At 41.3% G+C, this 23,572-nt stretch overlaps 1 protein-coding gene and 1 non-coding gene across 15 annotated transcripts in view; one reads left to right on the forward strand and one right to left on the reverse strand.

Annotated features, from left to right (window-relative positions):
• Positions 1-23,572, reverse strand: part of LOC134620312 (CLIP-associating protein 1-A-like) — a 54,146-nt gene that overhangs the window by 26,566 nt on the left and 4,008 nt on the right. For 12 of the 14 annotated variants that reach the window (XM_063466410.1, XM_063466404.1, XM_063466413.1 and 9 more), the window contains exons 3-14: positions 21,942-22,020; positions 20,640-20,743; positions 20,100-20,191; positions 19,604-19,679; positions 18,133-18,230; positions 17,137-17,207; positions 1,825-1,965; positions 1,630-1,706; positions 1,431-1,523; positions 1,195-1,340; positions 922-1,057; positions 510-580 (exon numbers count right to left, since the gene is read on the reverse strand). In XM_063466410.1, the coding sequence (XP_063322480.1) occupies positions 510-580; positions 922-1,057; positions 1,195-1,340; positions 1,431-1,523; positions 1,630-1,706; positions 1,825-1,965; positions 17,137-17,207; positions 18,133-18,230; positions 19,604-19,679; positions 20,100-20,191; positions 20,640-20,743; positions 21,942-22,020 (1,184 nt within the window). Of the gene's footprint in view, positions 1-509; positions 581-921; positions 1,058-1,194; positions 1,341-1,430; positions 1,524-1,629; positions 1,707-1,824; positions 1,966-5,093; positions 5,350-11,497; positions 11,614-17,136; positions 17,208-18,132; positions 18,231-19,603; positions 19,680-20,099; positions 20,192-20,639; positions 20,744-21,941; positions 22,021-23,572 lie in introns of those variants that run through there. The other 2 variants (XM_063466415.1, XM_063466414.1) reach the window with 2 other exon arrangements.
• On the forward strand, positions 22,336-22,464 carry LOC134621821 (U4atac minor spliceosomal RNA). The gene has a single exon (XR_010092540.1). It is a non-coding gene; the product is annotated as a U4atac minor spliceosomal RNA (small nuclear RNA).

Raw genomic sequence — 23,572 nt, forward strand, 5'->3', positions numbered from 1 at the left:
AATGTAATAAAAAAGCTTAATTAAAAGTAAATACTGGAATGAAATTAAAACAAGAAATGAGGAAATAATAATAAATAAAACATGTTTATAATTAAGAAAATAAATAAGTATTAAAATAATATAATTTACATAATACAGACATGTATAAAAACAACTACTTATAAAATAAAAAAGGAAAAATATTTAAAAAAGAAATTACATATGTATGAAAACAAAAATAAAATATAGAAAACACAAAAATAAAGGAAAAAACTAAAAACATAATACTACATATACAAATAAAATAAATTAAACAAAGACAACATGAATCAAAAATAAATATGATAAAAAATACCATAAATAATAATAAATTAATGATAAATATAAACATATAATTATAATGATAAAAAACTATAATAAAACAAACTGAACTCAAAGGAGAAACTGGAAAAAAATAAAATCCCACTAAAATATTATGAAACAATTATAAAGACAAAAACGATCAAAGAGAAAATGTGAGTGTGTCTCACCTTCGCACAGCCACAGATTTGGAGGTACAGTTGCTGGTGATGATGGGGATGAGGCGTGGGTAGTGTGTGTGCTGTTGAGAAAAAGGCAGAAGGAACTCTCTTAATTTAGTTCAGATAGACAAGCTCCTGCATTTGAATTCACTTAAAAAGAAATTTGTTCCATCTGACAACAGTCAAGTCTTTTCTTCTGGACATGAAATGTGATTTGCAGGATCAAATTTTCTGTGAAATCCATCCTGTTATGACATCAGGCTAACATTGTTATGTCTGGAGAACATGTTCAGATCAGATAGAGCAGCTAAGTCAGACTGCATGGACGAAGATTTAACAGATTTAAAGTTAAACTTTTTCTTCCTTAAATGTCAGTGATCAGCATCGAAACCGCTCGCAGCCTCTGCTTTATCGCACGTACTCGGAGGATGAGGCGGATGGCGGCCACGCCGGACGTGGCCATGACTTTGGCACTGTTGGGGACCAGGTTGAGGAGTGTTGGCATGATGGCCTCTGCTGCGTGATCGAACCGGTTGCCGAGCACTGACGACAGGTGTCTGATGGATGGAGAGGAAGACAGATGGATTCATTTCAGCTGTGCACTAATAACAGGCAGGAGGAGACGATGAGCCTGATTTTATTCTCCTTTACTTTTATCTTGTGAGGTCCAAATCAAGTGAGCCATGTGCCTTACCCCAGAGTGATGCAGGCCTCCCTCACCACCTGAGATCGCAGGTCCTTGGCAGACAGCTTGAACGCAGCCTCCATGAGTCGCAGCTGCTGCAGGAAGCCGTCGAACTCTGGTGCACCGGCCAGGAGCAGCGAACGCACTTTCTTCAGCTGGTGGAGCACAAAAAAAAGTTCAGTACACACACACCTTCACCGATATTTCAAACTGAGGCGAGGGCCAAGGTCAGGACATGTACTTACAGCTGCCACTCTCAGCTCCCAGTCCCGCTTGTCGTCCGACAGCACGTCTCGAATCTTCGTCATGGCTTCCTCCACCTCCCTGTTAGAGTAGATCTGATGGAGGAGAGAGAGAGGAGAAGCTCCACACATGAGCAGGAGTCTTACTCCCTGCAGATGGAGACTGTCAGCAGTTTGAAGTACATGTCACATATGTACTAACCTGCACTGTGGGAACATCTTCAAAAGCCTGGATGAAGTCCTCCTCATCCACGGCTCCAGCACTGGACCCGTCCCTCCCTGCAGAAAACACAGCAGAAAGAATTACAGATCCACAAAACGCTCCTGGATTTTGCCTTTCTTACATAAAACACTGTCATCTTATTTTTTTTTTGGGTGGAGATGCGGTGGTTCTGACCTGCAGACTTGCTGCTGGAGGCAGAGGCAGGGCGTCGAAATGAACCCATGCTCACCGCCTTCCTCCCGGACAGCGAGGTTCCTTTGGATGAGGACGAGGAGCGGTTGCCGTCCACCGAGTCATCGTCCTCGAAGTTCTTGTCTGTTGGGGAGGAAGAAAAGAGAGGGGACAGAGGGACAGTCATGTGACTGAACAACAAAGTTCTCACAAAGAAAAACGCCACCGCCGAGCATCCAAACGATGCGGCGCAGCAGGAGGACTCTGACATTTCTGCGATTGGACTTCAGCTGACGCAGAGGGCATAACTCGCATTCCTGCAACACCGAGTTAAAGAGCTGGTGATGGCGAGGAGGGCAGCAGGTCAGAGACACAATGCCCTGACAATAAAGACAACAATTAGCCCTGTGTTCCCAGCCAGAGCGACCATAGGAGGACCGACTCACATCCTCAGGGCAACCATCTGAAAACTGACTACATTTATCCTCCACACTCTCAGATTTTATGATTATTATAAACAAATAAAAGCTTTGCTTCATCAGAGAGTCACACTGATGGTTTCCCTTATCTCCCCTGCTTGATACTGACACATTATCGCATATAAATGATCATTTATGAGACAACACGCTGGTTTCAGACTCTCCAATGTGAATATTTGTTGCTGTCATACAGCATTATAGATATGATAAATGGACACGGGTCATACTGAGTATTTTTATTACTTATCTTTAACAAACACATGTTTTAGTCCAGCTAGTTACACACTGCTATAATGCCAAATATATATTTAATTAATGATGTCAGTGTATGTACACATAAACCCACTGAGCCTCAAAGTTCTTTACGTGCTCAGTTTTTTTCTACTCTCGGATCTGTATGATGCCACTGAGCAACAACATGAGACTGATCCCAAAAAAAGAAGCATATATCCCTAATTATACAGACACCTACCTGCTGTTTACAAGGCCCAGTTTTGAAAGTAAAAAACGTTAGAGGAGGTGCTAAAGCATGACAGCCCAGTATAAGACAAGTATGGATTATTTTGAATTGTGAATCATGCAAAGCTACGGTAGCATAGTAAATGAATACACTAATAAAATATTTTTTTGCCCTTTAGAAACAGGAAACAATCATTCAGAGTAAAATGCAGCTGAAATATATAAAATTATCAAAATTAATCATTAAGGGAAATGTGTTTGGTATAAACTGAATATATGCTAAATAGTAAATTTCATTTGACCAGATTCCACTAAATTAAATATTTCACATTGTACTTTTAAATAAAACTTACATGTAATCTAATGACTTAAAAACCAGTTTTCTGAGTGTAAAGATTGTGGATGTGGAAATGAGCAGAGCACATGGTGATGTCTTTGTCTTCTCTTCCTGTCATGTAAAACAAACAGGCAACAAATCCTCACAATTCAGGGGCCAGATCTGGAGAATATCCAGCAAACCATCTGTTTCACTTCTAATCATTATAAATATAATCTGTTACATTTGAACTGATCAGTAATTGAACCAAAATACAGCAACAAGAAGCAGCTGAAAGAGGCCCAGCCCTGTGCAGATGTCTCCTGCGGTGGACGCCAGAGCGCCACGTGAGCCGCCCTCAGCACAGGAATCTGCCAGGCCAGCAATCAATCCTTTTTCATTATTTAGAGTTTCAACACACACATGCACACACAAACACACACAGAGCAGCAGGGAGCTGAGCCAACACATCAGTCATGTGACATCAGGTTGGAGGTCTTCCTCACAGCATAACACACTGTGAGTGTGTGTGAGGGAAAAACACAGCCTCACCTGTCACCTCAAGTTCAGCACGCTAACACAAACATAGTGCGACACCGAGAGAGGCCCAGGACGGTGACAAACACGTTAGCACCAGATGAAAATCCACCCCCAGCAGCTCTGAAACTACAGCTACTAACAGCGTGACATAAGAAGATGTTTGGATGGCGCTTTGCTTTCTGTCGATCGATGAATTTAATCTTATCACGGCTTCTCTGAGAGGGGTATCATCATCACCAGTGTGATGTCTTACTGTTAAAAAGCCTTGTAAAAGCCTCGGGTGATGTTTCATAAGGAAAAAAGAAAAGCCTGCGTCAGTAAAGCTACTTTCTGATCAACAATCTGTTTTCATACGTTCCAGCATCCAGTTGCAGGTCGGACATTAGCCGATCTTTAACCTGCTTGCTCCTAATTACAGGAGTCTTTTCTTTTTACTTTAAACATCGCGGCTTTGACTCAGAGAGGGTCATCTGTTAATCAAACCTCTGGAGGAGACATATGCCGACATATGTCAGCAAAGATAATGAATCGAGTGTGAGGTTAAAAGGGCTTAGGTACAGAATAAAGAAAGCACTTGTATGAGCGTGTGGGTGAATGAGGCTTATTGTAAGAAAGTACTATAAGTGCTTAAACTGAGTAGAAGATGACTGTAAAAGTACCAGTCTATTCAAACTCAACACAGGCACAAGCTCCTAAAACACACAGACGATTTCCAGCAGTGAGAATGTGTCTGAGGCAGAATATTTCCTGCTCAGACATGAAAATAAAAGATTGTTACCAAACGGTACAGAAAAGATGACAATTTCAGTGCATCGGTCCAAACGTCCACCTGGCTAACAGTGAACCACTGAGGTTACATTTTAGCCACACATTAAAGAAGCACAGCTTTGAAACAAGCCTTACAATTCTTCGGTTCTAACCTCTGCCTGTGGGTATGCCTGTTAAGTAAAGGAACAGACGTGACCATAAACATAAGAGTAAACAGGCCCTCGGTGGATTTCAGAGGTTAATGATCTGTACTTGTGTGAGGATTCTAAAAAATGCCAGAGACAAAGAAAATGAGGTGACAACAGCCCTCAAAGTGCACCACAGACATAATTTACAGAATCAGAGGAGGACGGGCGACAGAATGAAGCCTTTCAGATCAGATTTAACCTTCACGGCTGAGTTTTTATCAGCTCGTCCTTCCACTCTGATCACACACAAGTAGATTAAAAGTTTCAGTGTTTACTCATCACACTTGCTCCTGCAGCTTCCTGACCTGAACCCTAACACACATCACTTCCTATGCATTGTCCACACAACAATCCAGCAGAGAGCAGGCCAGGAAAAGACAAAATCCTGCTGTGTTTACGATCGAGACCAGGCACACGCGTTCCCCCTGGATTCACAGCTGTACCCGCACCGCACCTTCATCACCAATCACAGCCGCGAATCGATATCAATATTGGATTTATTCCAGAGGAAGAGGAGCTTACAGGAGCAGATCCGCCTGCAGACCAGTTTCCTCAGCATGCCGGCAGACAGACGGGCAGACAGACAGACAGTCAGGTGGTCCTCCGCTCCTCTGTGCTCCTCACATCTTTTCCTCCAGCTGTGGAGAGAAAAGAGGGGAGGAAGAAGCCGAGCCTCCCCCCTCTCTCCTGTCAGGGAGCATGTGCTTCCAAACGCTCTTCCTCTGCGTCTTCGTCCTCTAATCCAAACACGCTCGCAGTGAGGACAGAGGATGGAGGAAGAGGAAGAGAGGGGATACAGAGGAGTGATAGAGGAGGGAGGGGAGGAGGGGAGGGGAGGAGCAGACCAATGGGAGGAGGAGGGGAGGAGATGGGAGGGGTCGCTTAGGGGACAAACCCCTGCGGTTTCTGGAGCGGAGGCGGTGCTGGTGGGCGGCGCTAGAGATGAGGGACAGCTACGGAGCCGTGATGACTCAGGAAAGAGGGAGGAGGGTGGGAGAGTGGGAGGGTCAGTCTCTAAAGGAAGCCGGTCCCCTGTCGGCGTAAACGTCAGGCGTGGAACCTCCACCAAGGTTCCTCCGTCAGCCCACAGCAGCAGCAGCAGCAGCTTTATCTCAGCAAGGTCACTGCAGCTCCACACGTGTGAGAAACTTCACTGTTAGCAGTGAGGTGGAGCAGGGGGAGGCTGAGTGATGTCACAGAGTCTGTGTGTAAAATAACAGTTTCTAGCATATGTCATCTGATCTGGACGAGACCCAACGCTGTTTTTAGGTTATACAGATTTATTGATATTATAATTGTGTTATTATTATATTAGTGTTCTGACAGGAGCTGAGTACCGTAACTGTAGTACAACATAGCTTTACTTTTTAAATTCCACACTATACCCTTTAAAGAATAAATGATGAGCATTTTTGACACGAAATCTTGTGACATAAAGTGAAATTTGAGGATCAGATTAATCTGAGAAAGCGTGATTGAAGGCCTGAAGGAGGAGCAAATAAACTTATGTGTGATTAGAACTCGGCCATCAGTGTGAAATGAATTTGGATGAAGTCGCATTAAAGGTGGACCTAAAATTAACTGCGCATAGAAATAATGATAAACCATCAGGTTCTTATTACGAAATAATAATAAAAATAGAAATTCTTCACATGTTGTTGTTGAAAGGCCCATTTTGTTTCACTTCACAAATTTGTGTGATATCATATTCCTCTTTTAGGTTTTGTTGTGCTATTTTGTTCAAGCATTTGGCAAGAAGGGAAAATCCTCCTCACATTCCTGCTCAGATGTGACTGACAGAGCTGATTCTGTCCACTCATGACAGCTCTCGTGATTCCACAGCTCTCTGTTGTGACCGTTTGTCACAGAGAGCTGCTGAGGAGGGCAGGAAGTCAGACAGAGGAACGGCATAGAGCATCTGGTCTTTTTTCAAAATAAAAGACACCATGAAAAATACAACGTTTGCTTCTGAAGTCCTCTCAGTGGGATCTGAAGCTGTGAGAAGGATCCGGTTAACCCAGCACCATCACAGTGATGTAAGAGTTGGTTTTTCTTTAAGTCACCAAACAACACTGCTGGTCTGCATGGATTTTGCTTTGAGCCCTGATTGCACAAACTGTAACGCCATCAAAGCATCACAATCGTTCATAATCATGTCTGAGGCGAGCCTGACCTGCTGCGGTCTTCATCTCTGAGCTAACGTATCATACACAAACCAATATTGACCCACCTGCCCGCCCCCTCGTGCCTCCAGACCGGCCACTGCTTCGTCCACCACTTTACACAGGTAGCATGACAGGCTTAAACAACATCCAAGCCAGCCACATGGCTCACATGTGCAAAGACGACAAAGGTGAGCAGAAACTGTCAATTAAAGTCTCCAATATATGGCCATCGCTCCATTTCTTCTTCAGTTCAACTTTTCAGCCAATCAGCATTCAATCAACTCATAGCTTCATCATCACTGGATACACGCTGTTGGCTTTGAATCATTTAAATTTCAACAATCCCTCTGTGTCAATCACAAAACAGACAACAACACGGTGCTACAAACAACAACCATGGCGCTTAAAACCCTACATTACCCAGGCTCAGCACAAGGTTCATTTTCTTTTAGAAAGTAGATGGAAGAAGATGTCTATTTTACAAACCTATAAGCCAAGCTCTGATTGGCTCATGGGTTTTCCTCCCAGAGACAACAGCAATCAATAAATAAACACCAACTGTTTTAACTGCTATGCTGATCAAAGATTCAGAGGTTTAGGACTGATAATCAAATTTAACACGTCGTTTTAAAGAGACCGAGAGTGTCTCAGAGTGACTTCAGTTGACTGTTAAATGCACCCTCTGAATGCAAGCAGAGCACCTCTACCTTTAACCCCTCAGGAGAAAACACACAAACACTCCCCCTGCTGTCACCGTCAGCTTCATTTATATTCATCAGCATAACCTTGAAGGTCAGACAGCAGAAACTGCTCAGTCTGGTTTAATCAAAGGAGATACTCGTGCACATTACATGTCAGAAAGCTGCTCTGCTTCCACAAGATGGCACAGTTACCACACTTTATGTCTTTATGCTGACAGTTAGAGCCGTAACACATTTCCTTTCACATCCTCGTTCTTCTAGTACACGGGCAGGGAAACAGGAAGACAGCGCGGACATGCAGAAGGTCAAGAATAAAAATAACAAAATATCAGTTCTTCAAATATTTAAAACAGTTTAAAGAATCATTTCCTACATTATCTTCTTCTCGCACTGTTCTGTCTTGTTTTTGCTTCATTTTTGAAATATCTAACAATCTCAGCGGCCTATAAATAAATGAACTGCCTCAACAAGTCTTCATTCATGTAAATCTGTCCCTTCATGCTTTTTCACAGTGATGCAAAACAATAAGCGTCCACATATGTGGACATCACATTTTGGGTTGTCTAGACCAAAATACTAAATTGTGCTCTACAAGGGCGTGATATCCACTTACGAGGACTGCCACTGTTCGAAATTTAATGTGAATGTCCTCATATGTGAATCTCATTTTTCTCAGAAACAAAAATCAGGTAAAAAGAAAACAAAATCACGTAATTCTTTGTTTTTACATTCATCAGGTTCCAATCAGCCCAAATAGCAAAGAGAAATTAAAAATGCATGCCATGAAAGAGTTCAGGTCTTAGGAGGTTATATGCTGGAATATGAAATATGTGTAGCTGTATCTGTATTTTGAAGCTTTAAACAGAGCTGGAGCTGCTTTCTTAGAACCAACAACATTTCTGAAGTGAGAGCTAAGACTACAACTTAGAGCCACGTTTTTCATTTCCAACAGTGAGTCAGCCCCCATAGACTCCCATGTTAAACTGTTAAATTTCAGCCTTCATAACAATCGCAAAGGAGGTGAATTTATTCCTAATTCACCTGTTCAGGTATATCAAGGCTTAAAGTGTGTATTATTAGGGCGAGTGACATCTTTAACTGACACAGTCAGTCAGCTCACAGTCCCTGAACTGGATCTCTGGAGCATGTTGTTGCTTTCTGGAGCATTTTAAATACAAAAAATTTAAAATATTTTACAATTTCACTGGTGTCAGTGGGCTAAATGATCCATAGTTTGGACCATTTGGGAGCCAAATCTCACATTTTAATGGCTTTACTTTGCTAAAAACAAAACAAAACCCCCTCAAATCTCCATTTTTCTTGGGTTTTGTACTAACAGTTTCAGTTTTGGGAGATTACATGAAAAAAAGATTACCTGCAGCCCTGCTGAACATCTGAACTTTTACAGTCTGTGTGATAATTTCATTGATATAAGCTCAGTTGATGAATAAATAGTGTTTGACATGTTAAATATGTGAAGTTCACTGTTACTTTTACAGTATTACCACAGAGATATAAACAACTGCTCCCATCTGACAGACTCACACTTACGACTAATAATCATAATCGAACAAATCTAACAAAGCGACTGTGACTAACTATGCACCTCCTCGCCATGCCAGGTCACAAGTTTCCCTCCTGGCAGCGTCTCAAAGTCTTCGGGGAGCTTGGACACTGATGGGGTCTGACAGCTGATCGCCTTGATGCAAATGCACAAAATGACCGGGGAGGAGGTGAAGCGTTTATGAAGGGAGGTGTTACATCACAGACCTGGGAAGAAACCTTAGAACGGGGAGCGTGGGAGAACAGACTCACAGTGGGTTATCCCTTCCTGCACGGATCAAATCAGCCTTTTTAACCCCCTGCCCCCCCTTTGGAGGCTTCAGCATAAAAAAATAAAAAAAAACAACAATTAAATGATCAGGCAGGCTTAAGGTAACACTTCAACATGCGACGGTGAGGTGGGAAACACCTCCCTGCCTTTCACCTGCAACGACAGTGGGAGGAGCGTTCCCACAGAAATTTCAGGCTTCGGTCACGCTTTCTCATCAGATTACAGCCAAGAACACACTGTGGAGTTACAGCGTGTCAGAAAACATGTCTCACCTTGAGAACACAAAGAAAAGCAGCAGATCTGTACATCTGAGAGGCCGAAGACGGAAAGGTTGAATATTTTTGCTTCATAAAGCAGCTCAGACTGCTGCTGGTCTGTGGATGAAGCTGAGGAACCACAAAGAGGCCTCTGCCGTCTTCATTTTAATTCTCTCAAACTGAGATAACAAGTGCTGGGAATAGTTCGTGAACAATTTTTAATATTTTTGCATAAATACGAACTAAAACATCATCAAATTTTTAAACTAGTCCTGAAAGGCCCCCTGCATGCTGTCAGCCATCAGCAGTGTTTGCAGCGTTAGGTTCATGCTGCGCTTCTTAAGCAAAGCTCAGTTTTTCCAGCTCACAATCATCTGCAAACAGATTAATTCATGTTTACTGAAGCACAAAGTTAGAACTGCCTGTTTCTTTACCTCCATTCTCTCCTGTTTCTTGGGATTAAACTGCTTTGAGTTACTGTCCCCATCCTTTTTACATATCACCCTTCACTGATAAACCTGTGTTTAGACTCCTGTTTTTGCAGGAACTCAGTCACATTTTCAGACGGGTGTGCAACAAACAGATTCTAACTAAACAAACTGAATTCAAATGTTACACTTGGACAGCTCTTTATTATGAAAGGTCTGAACATGCGCAGCTATGTAGATGTTTGTGTGTCGGGTTTTGAGGGCCAGCCAGTCTTGATTCCTGTTGGGAGTGAACATTTCCTGTCTGGTGTCCTTGTGTCTCTGTGGAGAAGACGGTTCCTGTTGTGTCGTTGGACAAACCCTCACAGCTCCAGTCAGATCATTTTAAAGTCTGGAAAAACTGCATCCCTGCACCTCTGAATGTTTGTGGTGTCAGAGGTCAAGGCCAAACCTTTAAAATAACAACCGATCTTAACCGATCAGGTCAGTACTACAGCACCCAGCAGCGAGTTAGAGGCTGTGAGCCCTCTGTCTTTGTTCTTTTATTATTCTGTTTTCCAAACAGCCGGGGGAGTCTCTGCGCTGCGCCGTGTCCTTTCTGTCTCTGCACAGCCTTCATTATTCACGAGCTTTCCAACTGTGCAACCCAAGTCCTGCTGGCAGCCTGTACCTGGCCTCGTCTGTCAGCACCTCCCACCTGCGGGACCTCCCGAGGCGCCGTGCGTCACGCAGCGAGGTCAGAGATAACACATGAAACCAAAAAAATCCCAGAGCAGGAAAATGAAAGCTTTCGTCCCGACCGCAGATATGACAATCTGACCCGCAGAAGGTTATTTATGCGCACTGTGTGAGCTGCGGGGCTTCGGTAAAATTATGTAATGAGATCACATGCTCAGGATCAATGTTAGCATCCCTTCACTGTGTTATGGCTGCTTTGAGAATACAGCAGTAAATCAATTATTCACTCATAAGGGTTTAAATGGACTTGCCTCGAGCTCCGTCTCTGACTTATAACAGCTCTAATGTACAGGAGAGCAAAGTGATCAGAGAAGCAATGAGATCTGGTTGATGTCAGTTTTTAAACCACTAACACTTTACCACTTTACCTCCTATTCATCTGCTTTTATGACTTCTTTAAGCCTCCTTTAAGAAACAGAACTTGCTTCAAATCAGGTTCAAGCCCAACTTAACAGGTAATCTTCCTTTGAGAAACCCGAGTACCTTCAACAACAAGCAGAACAGAGGCAAAAAGCAGCAGTTTTCCTCAAATTAAAGCAGTCATTTCTCCCAGGATACTGGGAATGAGTGAAATGCTTCAGCAGGAGCAGAGCAGCAGGATTACACACATCACCGCGCTTCAGCTACTTGTGGCATTTTGATCCTAATTATGATGTAATTATGAAGGATTACAGAAAAAGTCGTTTCATTAATCAGCTCTCACATGAAGACAAACATGCAGCTCAGATGTCCTCCCTGAACTCTGCAGACGGTTACAGCAAGTCTGTAGGTTTCACAGAAAAATGCTCTGACTTGTTATTTACCTGCAAACGGCAGCCTGCTTGCAGAGGCGACACCGTCCCCTGTGGATCTGCAGGAGGACAAATGCTGGCGTCCTGTCAGCCACTCCGAGCTAACGCACTGCTGCCTGCCTCCTCCCTTCCCCTCCAACCCGGTCTTGTGACTGTAGGGACAACAGCTGACACTGCTCTTACAAAATAAGAGCCCTGGGCTCTGAGAGTAAAGGCACTTCTTCTTTGTGACTGACTCCCACTTTGTTTTATTATTCCTTTCTTTTCCTGCCTGTCACTCTGGTCCACTTCTCTGCTCTCTGTGACTCCCGTCCCTGTTTTCCAGGTCAGTGTGAAGTTTCCTGCTCCTCTGCTGTGCGGCTGAAACACACTAAAGCCTTGTGATGAACACAAAAACCTTCCTAATTAGTTTTTTTTAAGTGACACCTTTCCCTGAAATAGATATTAATAGGCTGGCTGCTCTGTAATCTTCATCAACAATCAGGCCGCGTGTCTGAGGAAAGTGAAATAAGTCCTCCATATCAGTTCAGCTGACAGACAGGGCCCAGCACTACACACAGGAGAGAGTCTTTATTAATGTCAGGACTCGTTTAGTCATTAGCTGTTCAGTCAGCTTTTAAATGTGACATCATCACTTCTGAAGAGCAGCCAATGTCATCAGTCCAGCTTGTCTGCTTGTCTGTTTGCCAGCAGGATTACTCAGTAATCAGGACAGATCTGCGGGAGAATTTGATCAGAGCTCAGTGCGGTTTAAAGTGATCAATCTTTGAAGTGCAGCTCAGAGTCCAGTAGTTTTTGGAAGGATCCATTACAACACTGCCCCTGTGAGACATCAGGAAACTGGACATTTTCCATAAGAGCTTTGCAAAAACAAATCACACTGAAATCAGAAAAACTGGCTGCTTTTGTCTTGAAGTTCTCAGGAAGATATCACAATCTAATCCAGATCCAGGGATCCTTCTGGATCCAGGGGTCAGTGTGGTACTAAATTTCATTTACTCGTGCATAATGCCCATTTATGTTCATTGGATGGTCAGAAATAACAGAAAAATACACAGATTTCTGTCAGGTAATGTAACACGGACTCATTACAGGTGCTGTGTAGTTAGCAGTCATGCTTACGTCACCTTATAAATTAATCAGGATAAACTGTTTACTAAAACCAGAGAGACAAAGTGATTCTTAATGAGTCAGATTTAGTGAAGATGTAGAAAAGTCAGAGTTTCATCTCTTGTGTTTTTGTTCCTGTTACCTGAAACAAACCTGGTTATTTCACTTCAGTTTATTATATTTATACACTTAAATAAATGAATGTGCTGTGTGATGAAGTTTCTTTTTCTTAAAGATTAAAGTTGAGCAGACTGAAGGTTTATAAATATGACGTGTGTCAGCTGCTGTTTTTTCTCTGTATGTAATCATCTGTAAACACTGGGTTTTGTGGGCCTCTACATGAATAACAAATACGCGTTTCCTTCTGTTGCGGTAACGCTGAAAAATCTCGGGACATGTTTGACCTCAAATATGGCAGATATATTAATTAACAACAAAACCTGGGATGAATGATAACCAGGCTTTCCTAAAGGAAGGTGGCTGTGCCTTTTCTTTTCAAAGCTGAGCAGCCTCCTGAGATGAAAGCTGACACATGTGACCACAGAGATGGAGCGAGGTAACGAGTTCATGAGACCATCAAACCAGTTTAATGTCACTCGCTCCGGTCTGCTAACCATAACCTCTGTGCACAGATCACACAGAGACAAACAAAACACATCTGCTCAGAAACAATATTCATCCACTTTAATGACTGCTCAGCAGTTTTTGTTCCCTGTTCTGCCACACAGCCATAGCACTAAACATAAGTAGCTGCTTTTCACTGTGTAAACTGTCCCGTCTGTGTTCTGCAGGGTCACTTTTCCTGCAGCGAAGTGACTGAAATCTGCTCATTTCAGTCCACAGGAACAAAGAAGGCAGCTCGGGTTTCCTTCTCACTGAAAGATAGCACGCACAGCTTTTCACCATGGAGAGGGCTTCCCAGCAGAAACACTGAGACTCACTGATGAGTACAACGTGTACTTACTCTCACTTTTAGATTTACAGCCTCCATCTGAATCCCACAGGACCAACAGAGACAAAGAGAGGAACAAATCCAATTAACAAATTAAATCTTTTTAGTGGGCCACAGAATCAATATGTGGGTTTTTAACTTTTGTATCAACTTATTTCTATGAGCAAAATATTATCAGAAAGTGAAAATTACAAAATTCAAACATGCTTCCATGCCAGGACATCCCCAGATATAATTGCACGTTTGCTGTAAAACATGTGTAAGGAACTTTGTGTGCTACCTTAAAAAGCTAACACCTTCTTCAGTGGGAAAGTCTTTCCCCTCAGTTCCTCCTTATGAAGCAGAAACTTCTTATAACTGAGCAGAAACTATTGAAAAGAGTTTTAATGGTGTCACACATTACTGGGCCTGTGTGTGTTTCAGACATCTGAGCCACATCTCTGATTTCTTAAAGCTCCTCAGGCCTTTATGACACAGTCAGCATTATAGAAATGAGACAGATGGTCTCATCTGCAGTACCCAGAAATCACAGTTATCTTAGTTATTAACTGTAATCTTGATTATTTAGCATCATTACTTATTAACTTACCAACACCAAGTGTTTGTTATGTGAAAGTGAAAAGAGAAACCAATAAATAAATAAATAGAAGAAATGGGTATGCACACAGGACCATCTGTTATTGAGTCAGGCGTCCAGGCTAGCGAGTGTTTCAGAAAAAGCCCACTTTGAAAGGGCGACCACTGTTCGCTATTGGCCGTCAGAGTCCAGATGGACAGATGAGTGGAGAGCCGACCAGCCAATCAAAACTTTGGTCAGGCATCACCAAAAAGGACCCGGAGAGAGATCGGAGACGAAGGCAGCTCTACCAGTTAATAATCCTTCACAGGTTAACTTACATAAACATCTTACTTCCTCTAAGCAGATCTTGTTCACCAAAATCTTTCCATCTATTCATCACCAAACCAGTCCAAACACGTCTTCATGATTTGTTCCTTTCAAGAAATTCATAAATGTTGGTCTTTTTTTTCCTTTTCTTTTTTTTTCTTTTTTCTGATCAAAGGACACTCAAAGTGTATCGGTATCATTTTACTTGAAGACAGAGAACTGCAGCTGTTTTCTACTGATATATCTAACAAGGTTTCCTGTTTCCTGCACACAAGACAAACTGAGAGCTTTGTAGAGAAAATGAACAGACAAAGAGAAACTGTTTTATCTCCAGTTTTATCTCCATTATCATGCTTTCATAATCACTGAAAGTCAAGATTATAATTAAGATTAACCTCTGATTAATGGTCCAACCCTAGATTCGGATGTTCTTTATCTCTGGATGTGAAAACATAAACTGTGTGGATAATATCCTGCTCGCTCACAGCAGCAACCATCAGGCTTCAATTTTCCTCAGTTTTGCAACTTTGTAACTTGATATGAACTCTTTGTTAACTCTGTGTTATACTTTATTAAAAAAAAAAAAACATCGCCCAGGAAGCTAAATCTATGAAAACATCTCGATAACTTCTCAATCATCCAGGTAAGGAAGTCCCCAAAACACGAGAGGAATGAGAAGCACCAGCTGAGTATAGTGTGAGAGGACAAAGTGACAGCCCTGTTTGTAGTTTTCTCCCTGACTGATTGATTTTGTGCATAAATACAGATGAAACCACAACACAGAGATTATCTTTGACTTATAAAAATGAATTCCCCGGCCCTGCAGCACTGGAAAACACTGTAAATATTTCCTGCTACCCAAAAACAGCATTCAGGACTTTCCATGGACGAACTCAGTACATAAACCATAAACCGGGTACAAGTCAGCTGGTGATCAACAGGAGTAACTCGGACGCTTCTGGGTTTATTTATGAGGCCTATCATGGAGCTCAGTAGGTGTGCACATACGGGGCTCTAGAGTGCAACTTAATTTGGTCGCACATGCGACTTAATTTCTCAATGGTGCGACAAAAAAAAAAGTCCTCTCCAAGTCTGAAAGTCTCTGTGTGGTCAACAACAGACACACATTATGCCCATATCGTGGTCTAAACCAATAAGAGATAGTCAGGGGCGGGACCTCTCTGATTGGCCGTGGTCCAGATATTCCTGTAGTTCTACGCACGTGTATGTTTGAAAGTGCAGGCAGATAGAGATAGGTGAGTAGCTTGAATAAAGCAATATCGATTCATTAAATCCTGAATCGACTTTTAAATATAAATGTATTTTGCCAGAAACGCCAGAATCTTAAAATTCACAAAACTATTTCAAAACCAACCAAACAGCTAAAACAGCAAATGAGAGCAGGTAAACAGATTCCGCACAAAGATGTAAACACAAAGTGCGGACCCGACACATCAGAATCAGTGAGATGTCAGCTTTTTTTTCAAAAAATGACCTCTGACAAGAAAGCCTCATTTCTGCTGTTTAATAGCAAAGAAATGTAAACTTTTTTAAATAATGCCAAATTGCAAAACGCTTAGCTGTGTCTCTAATAGAACCTCTGTAACTTTGCTCTGCTTCACTTCAGCAGCATGTTTATATGTTGACTCATGGTTTTCTTCAGTTTTTGTTCTACTGCAGAATATTTTTAAGCTTATCTGCTATAAAAAGCCAGGCCAGGAAAATCTTCTTCATGTTTTTCTGTGTTTTATCCTAAGTTACTTTGACACAAAGGCATGTGGTGTGATGCTTACACCTCTGATGAAGTCTCACAAGTGTCAGTACTGACAAATGATCAGAATTATAGTATTTCTGACTGTCTGAGTCAAAATTGAATGGAATTGAATCAGGACTTTGTGAATCGGAATCGAATGGATTGTAGAAATCAGTGATGATACCCAGCCCTAGTGAGAAGCCTAGGCCTGACAGAAGTGGATGTAGCTGTGGGTAATGAGAAAAGATGAAAAGACCTATTGATAAATTTTTTGTTAAGTTAAGGCCTGATCCGTCTAAAATTCATAGCCAGTGCTCTGACACAGACCCATCAACCTCTGAACACTGAAAAAGCACAGTGTATCCAGAAAACACATTATATGCCGCAATAAATGCACTGCCTAAGTGTCCCCTCTCCCCACTGCCTTTCAGCGGCAGGCAGCAGCAAACAGGTCGTCAGAGGAGGCCGAGATGATGATTAAGCTTAACATTGTCTACAATATTTCCAAAGAGTGCCAAAGCACTTTAAGCACAAGCACTTTTTGAGTAACTTATCTTTCTTGTAGAACTGTGCTCCAAATAAAGACAAGATTGTTAGTTAATCATTTACAAATCAATGTTGTCTGTATTGACAGCAATTAAAAAAATAAAATAAAAAGTGAACATGTAAAGCAGTGGGGTTCAGCGATGCGGTTGAAAAATTTGGGTGCACCTAACTTTTGTACTGGTGCTCCTAAGAAAAGAAATTAGTCTAGAGCCCTGACATAGACAGACAAATTTGGTGCAGTTTGGGAGGGTCACATGTCGCGTGTCTTGAGGCTGCTTTCAACAATCGACAATAGAAAATATGAAATAAACAAATTAACGCTGCCATGACAACAGAAGCATCATCATAAAACTGCCCCCGGCACCATAAACCAAACTGAGCTCATAAAACGCTGCAGGACTTACCCGACAAAGGTGACAGGACCATGTTCCCCGACCTCTGGACTTCATCAAACTTACTGAAGATGACATTTAATCTGCACACAGAGACGGAGCAGACAGTCAGAACCAGCTGGTGTTATGATGTCAGGAAAGCACCAAGTTAAAAAAAAAAAGGCCCTGCTGGCTTCAAGCGTGCAGAGTGTCCTCTGAAAAACAGAAAACTGGCTCATTTCAGGCTCCTGGGAGAGTGTTTAAATAGGCCAAAGTAACAGCACAGAGTCTACAGCCTCCAAAAATACACAGACGACGGCAGATATTATTAGAACAAACACCAAGAACCACAATGCCACTGTCACATCTGCTGACCTGATGGACAGTTTGAGGGGGAAGCACCCATCATTTAAAGGACGAGCTATATTGATAACAGTCAGTTACTGTTTGTGTGATTAAAATGAAAACTATTTCCTGATTATTCAATTAATAACCTAATTATCTGCCAGTTAATCAGACACTGAACATCAGATTGAAGCTGAAACTAAAATTCAGTTAATTAATAAGACCATCACTGCCAATCTAAGCAGTGAAAAACCCAAACATCTAACCACAGGAGCCTGAGATGAAGCATTCCCTCCTCTGAGTTTTCACTAATTCACTTTGCTTGTTGAGGTTTTTCATTAACAGCTGTAACTTCCAACAGACAGCCACTCTTCCTCTATAGCTCTATCTCATTACTGACATAAAACACATGTAAGTGAAACTCGTAACAGGACACTCTGCTGATCAATGAGGCTTCATAGATTTTCTAATATTTTCTAGATTATAATAACCAATCAATCAATAAAAAAACTAATCAGAAACAGTGTTTTTAAAGGGCTGTGAATGCCTTTCCTTCTTATGTGAAGAACAGTTATTTAAAAGGCTGTTACTTTTCTACATGTAACAGAGTAATGTGAGTGTGCACCACCAGCAGTACCACAGAGCCCTTCACGTGATGAGATTTACAGGGGGCGTTGAACGCACCGTGACTGAGGCAGGCCCTTCTTTCCCAGGTCGATCCGCACTCGCTCTCCGACGTGCCGGTAGATCTCCACCAGGCAGTTCATGGCACCATCACGCACCTGTGGGCCGACAGGTAAACACATTACTTGGACACAAAGAGAGCGCTTGTTTTAAATCATCCTGAATATGTGGTCGACACTTTAAAAACAATTAAATCATCTCCCATGATGCTCTTTGGCTGCTGTCACAGCAGAAAAACACATGACTGTGATGACATGTTTAACTCTCCAGGTGTCTTTCTTTCTTTACTTTGTCTCCTGGTGCAAATCCATCTGTGTGTGTATCAGTATTTACAGTGACGCTTCCACATTGATGTTCTCACTCTTATTTTGAAAGAAGCTCTACGTTACAGTTTAAATCGTTCTCTTTGTTTTGTAGCGTCTAGATGCAGATTAAAAGCAACAATACATACACACCGACTTTAAACTAAACATCTGAACTGTGTTCAAAACTGTGACTTTTTTCTCTCTGCAACTGATTAGTGATGAAATCAAACAAAGACTATAGACTTTAAAATCTGATAAGGGTAGGTGAAGGCCTCACTGAGCATGCGTGAGTGTGTTTGGCTTTGGGAAGGGAAGTTCATGGGCACGGCTTCCTGTCCTGAGGAGGAAGTGTGATTCCGGCGATGACGAACCAATCAGTAAACAGCAAACAGAGAGGGGAGCAGACAGACGATAGCTGAGGATCCTGATGCAGAGCTGGAGGATCACAGACTTCATCCCTGTACAGTGGTGTGGGTCTGACAGCAGCTAAAGCAGGTCCGGTATGGTGTAATGTTTGAACTCCACCAGCAGAGGGCAGTCAAACACCAAGATAACTGCAGATTAAAGAAACTGTTCTCCAGCTGGATGTGGAGGAAGTTGGCTGACCTGCACAGTACAGCTGTTTAAAGCCATCACAGGACTGCCGCTCAGCTGCTGTCCTGAGTGTTAAGTCCTTTCACTTGTTTCTGAAGCACTCCAGTATGTAAGTCTCAGATACTGACTGCATATGAACCACTACAGCCCCTCAGGCCTGCTAAACTCTGCTAGATGAGCCAGAGTTTAGCAGTAAAATGATTGGTGAGGGGGTTTTAAGCTTTCACACAACGGCTGGAAGCAGCAGAAATCTTTCAACCTAAAACATCCTCAGCCTTACTTTATTAAGTAGCAGCTTGTCTTTTTACATAATTATGCATCACAGCATTATTCTATTCACTGATTCACTGCTGAATTATTGCACATTTTTATATATTTTCTGTCTTTTTAAAGTAATTTATCTAGCGTTACCTGGTTTGATGTGAGAAGCGGACAATTTCCAGCTTCCTGTGGAAAACAATCCGACTCGATCCTCAAGAAGCTGTTCACGGTGCGTGTGTGAAAGCGGCTCAAACCACAGTGTAACCTGGTGTGTGTGTGCGTGTGTGTGTGTGAGTGAGCAGGCATTGTACCTGGCTGGTGGGGTCTCCGAGGAGGCTGCAGATGTGAGGAACGATTTTACTGAGCGTCAGACTCTGAGAGCCAAACCTGAAAGATCAAAACACAAAACTGACTAAAGTCAAGTAAAACTGGAGGTGAGCTCAAAGACACATGACATCAGCAGTACGCTTCCTTTACTATGAATAAAACTTCCAGTTCGTGCTCTTTTATTTTGAAAATCACCCACACACTCATTTCTGCGTTTTTTTAAAGCAAAAACAACAAAAGCGTCCCTAGTTTGCAGCTTTTCTTTTATCCCATGAACCAGTTTTAGGTTTGAACTTTTGAAATAAAAATCAGAAGATGTGACAGTTTTATATCTGAAGCTGTGATAAACCTCTCTGAATATTTCCTGAAACCTTAGAGCTAAATAAGCAAACAAAGAGTTAACAGAGTCCCAAATATAAGCGCCAAACCTGCTGTTACATTATAAACCAGTTACTGCTTTCAATAATGCTAATAACTTACACGTTTAAAGTTGAGATGAGACACAGGCAGAGTCCCTCTCTGGTCCTGTTGTTCTTGTGCTTGAATCCTCCCATCATTCGCTCCCACACATACTGAACACACAGGGAGAAGACAGAGAGACATTAACATGTCACCTGTAACGTTATAGTGACGCTCTGTTGGAGGACGACGCAGTGGTGGATAAATCCAAACATGCGTGTGGAAATGTGAGTGTTAGACTATTGTAATTTACTTTTCAGTGAGTTCAAATTTGAATTTAAATCCCTGATGGCAAAATTTCTCCTGTGCCGTCTTTTTTCCCTGTAGTTTGCAGAGTTATGACACCAGATGTGATAGGTCAGCACCACCATGAGGTTATTATATCGTGCAAAACAGTTGTTTGAATGAAATATCAGCTCACAATACTGGAAAACACTCTGAACAGCTCCCGAGATGCATTTAAATTCAACAAATGTTGATGGTAATTGAACGTATTTCTGTTAAGGTGGATCTCTTGTGACCGAAGGCTTGAAAAGGAGATATGATGAAGAGTGTGTGTACCTGTGGGTTTGCAGCCTGGTCCATGATCTTCAGCAGAAGTGCCTGGTCCTGCTCTCGGACTTGATCCTTGGCGTCTCCCAGTCGATCGATAAGACTGGGCAGGACTGAAACAGGAAGAGAGAGTTGGTGTTTACAGCCTGCAGTGATATCACAGAGAAAGCTTAAAATCTAAAGCAAAAACCTCCATGTTTGGATATTAAAGCAGTGTTTCTCAAACTAGGAGAAATATGGAGAGAATCTAAGCTTTGGTCAGGAAAATAAAATCATCTGTTGAAGCTGAAACTGTGGGGTGTGAACTTTGAGTACTGAATCAATTTTCCTATTGCTGCACTCGTCATCTGATTATAGAGATTACTTCCATTACTTCCATACAAGCACAGAGAGTAAGTTAAGTGAAAGACTAAACATAATGGCTTTGATATAAACATTAAGTCTACGGAGGATTACTAAAGTTTAAATAAGAGAAGCACAGAGTAAAATGGGATTAAATATCTGTTTGACCACACTGTATCACGGAGTTTGGCTGAAAGTTGCAAAAATTTTTTGAAGAGGTGAGCACGATGTGTGAGAAAACTAGATGTTAAACACTGGAGAAGACATGATGATGGACACAAACTCCTCTACTAGAAATAAGTTCACACATTTGGAATAAATATTTGGCTCTAACAGTCAGTCTGAGAAACTGATTCCTGTAAACTGTTTTTAACTCTTTGCAGTGTTTTCTCTTTTATTGATTCAAACTGTTGTGTATTTAATGTGAGTAGCAGGCTCTTCTCTCTCTAACAGGTCTCACTATCACTTTATAAACCCTCTTGCTGGTGTCCTTCTATCACACACCATCGTGTAAATGTAAGAAAACACAGTTGTTTCATTTTTAAGTGTGTTTTTTTTAATTGCAGTTTTTGATATTTTAGTATATCGAACTATCATTCCAGCCATTTCCTCCTATGAAAAACAATAAAGCAACATTAACCTTAAATAATAATATAAATTACATTTAATACACACATGTAGAGATTTGCAATGAAAATATAAAATAAAAAACACTCAAGGTCCATCAAAATGTAAATTAAACACTTTTAATTTGAGAAAAATGTAAAAAATACATATTTATATACATTTTGTTACATTTCTAAATATTTAATAAAATAACAGATTTTTTAATGCACAAAGTATTATTTTAGTATAAATACATCTATCTAAAACTAACAAAAACAGGTTAAAGTCATTTTTAATAGTAAGCTGAAGCTCATGTTGTTATACTGTTATTATGTGTGCAGTAAATAACGAGGAGAGGCTCACCAGTTCCAACCTGTGTCCTGAATCTTTCCTGCAGCCTGCTCACCAGAGCCGACAGGATATCCATCCCCAGTAAAACCACCTGAAACACACACACCATCACACAGGCGGTTAAACTGTTCCACAGTGACTCCTCCTCCAGCGCCGGCAGCTCCACAGCGCCGCAGCAGCACAGTATTTGAATATGAGCCGCAAAGGGTTATGGGTAACACGGAAAAGCAACGGTTTCAGCTCTAAAAAGGTAGAAAAAGGCCGAATAAAGGCTGCTGGTGTATCTGTGATGTGAGCTAACAGTGTGAACTGCGGTCCCGTGAGCTGAAGCGCTGACCTGATTGTGAACCGTGAATGTAGCCGCTGTGTAGATCTTACTATCAGCGCTTCCGGGGACGGGAAAATAACTTTCCTTGTCATGGGGTGGTTTGGGAAACTCAATGAACGCGTAGTGAGAGCTTCCCTGCTGACACCATATCAACACATGCGCACCACCTGAACCCCGAGTTCAGACCACGGTGCAATTTTTGGAAACTCTCAACAACAGAGAGCGATTGAACGTGACTAATGTAAGAGTGACTGAAATAAAAGACCGCCTCTATGGCGCCATCTGCTGGACGGAGAGCGGTGCGACGCTGACGTAGATATTTGAACGAGTTTGGTTTCAACCTATTTTCATTGTAAAACGATGCCATTCTTCTTCCAAGGAGTTTATTTATATTTATGAAGATACTTCGTTTTTATATATTCATACTCACATTTGTTACATATTTACCTGTAAGCTCTTATATACTTGGAGTGATATTCACTGAGCGTCTTTTAAATTTTATATAATTTTTTAAAATTATATATATATATTTTTTTTTAAATTGAACGTTATACCTACTGTATACTTTATATTTTTTGTTGCATTTATGTTTTCGTTCACTGAGCTCTTAGATTTGATTTAATCTCACATGTTTTCAGTTTTCTGTGGAATCTTGTGTCTCCCACTAAAAAGAAGAAAATAAAAAGTTGCCATCCATAAGTCAAAAATTATTAAACCAATTATTGCCTCAAAATTTCATGTTACTGACTCAAACTTTGGAGAAAATAACTTGAAATTTTGCATTATTAACTCACACTTTTTAGATAATAACCCAAATTTTCATATTAGCTGTGTTTTGGTTTTGTTATTTCAACTAATGATTGTTTGCTTACTAATCAATCGACTGTGTATCTATAAAAGAGTAAAACATGGGTATTTTCACTGATTCTGACAAAAAATATTAAATACATCATGATGTTAGAAGTGACTAAAATGATTAACTGATAACAGTTTTTTTTCCTGCATATGAAATCTGTTGGTGTCCACTAAAGGAAAGCCACTGAGGTCACTTATTTTGGGGTAGGTCTCACTTACATAAAATACACTTTTGTTTATTAATTGTGCAATGAATTAATTGTGAAATATGAGGAAAATGCTTTGACATCTTATAACTAAGGTATTATAGACTCACTTTTATAACCGTATGCAGACTGATGGAGATTTTGTGGTTCATTCTGGGCGGGAATAATCTGGATTATGAAAAACACTTTCAGGTTTACAGGGATCTGTTTAGTTTTGCCTTACTTCCTGTCACATGTCTCCTGATTAAGAGGTG

The sequence above is a fragment of the Pelmatolapia mariae genome, linkage group LG23 (assembly GCF_036321145.2).
Source record: "Pelmatolapia mariae isolate MD_Pm_ZW linkage group LG23, Pm_UMD_F_2, whole genome shotgun sequence".
NCBI lineage: Eukaryota > Metazoa > Chordata > Actinopteri > Cichliformes > Cichlidae > Pelmatolapia > Pelmatolapia mariae.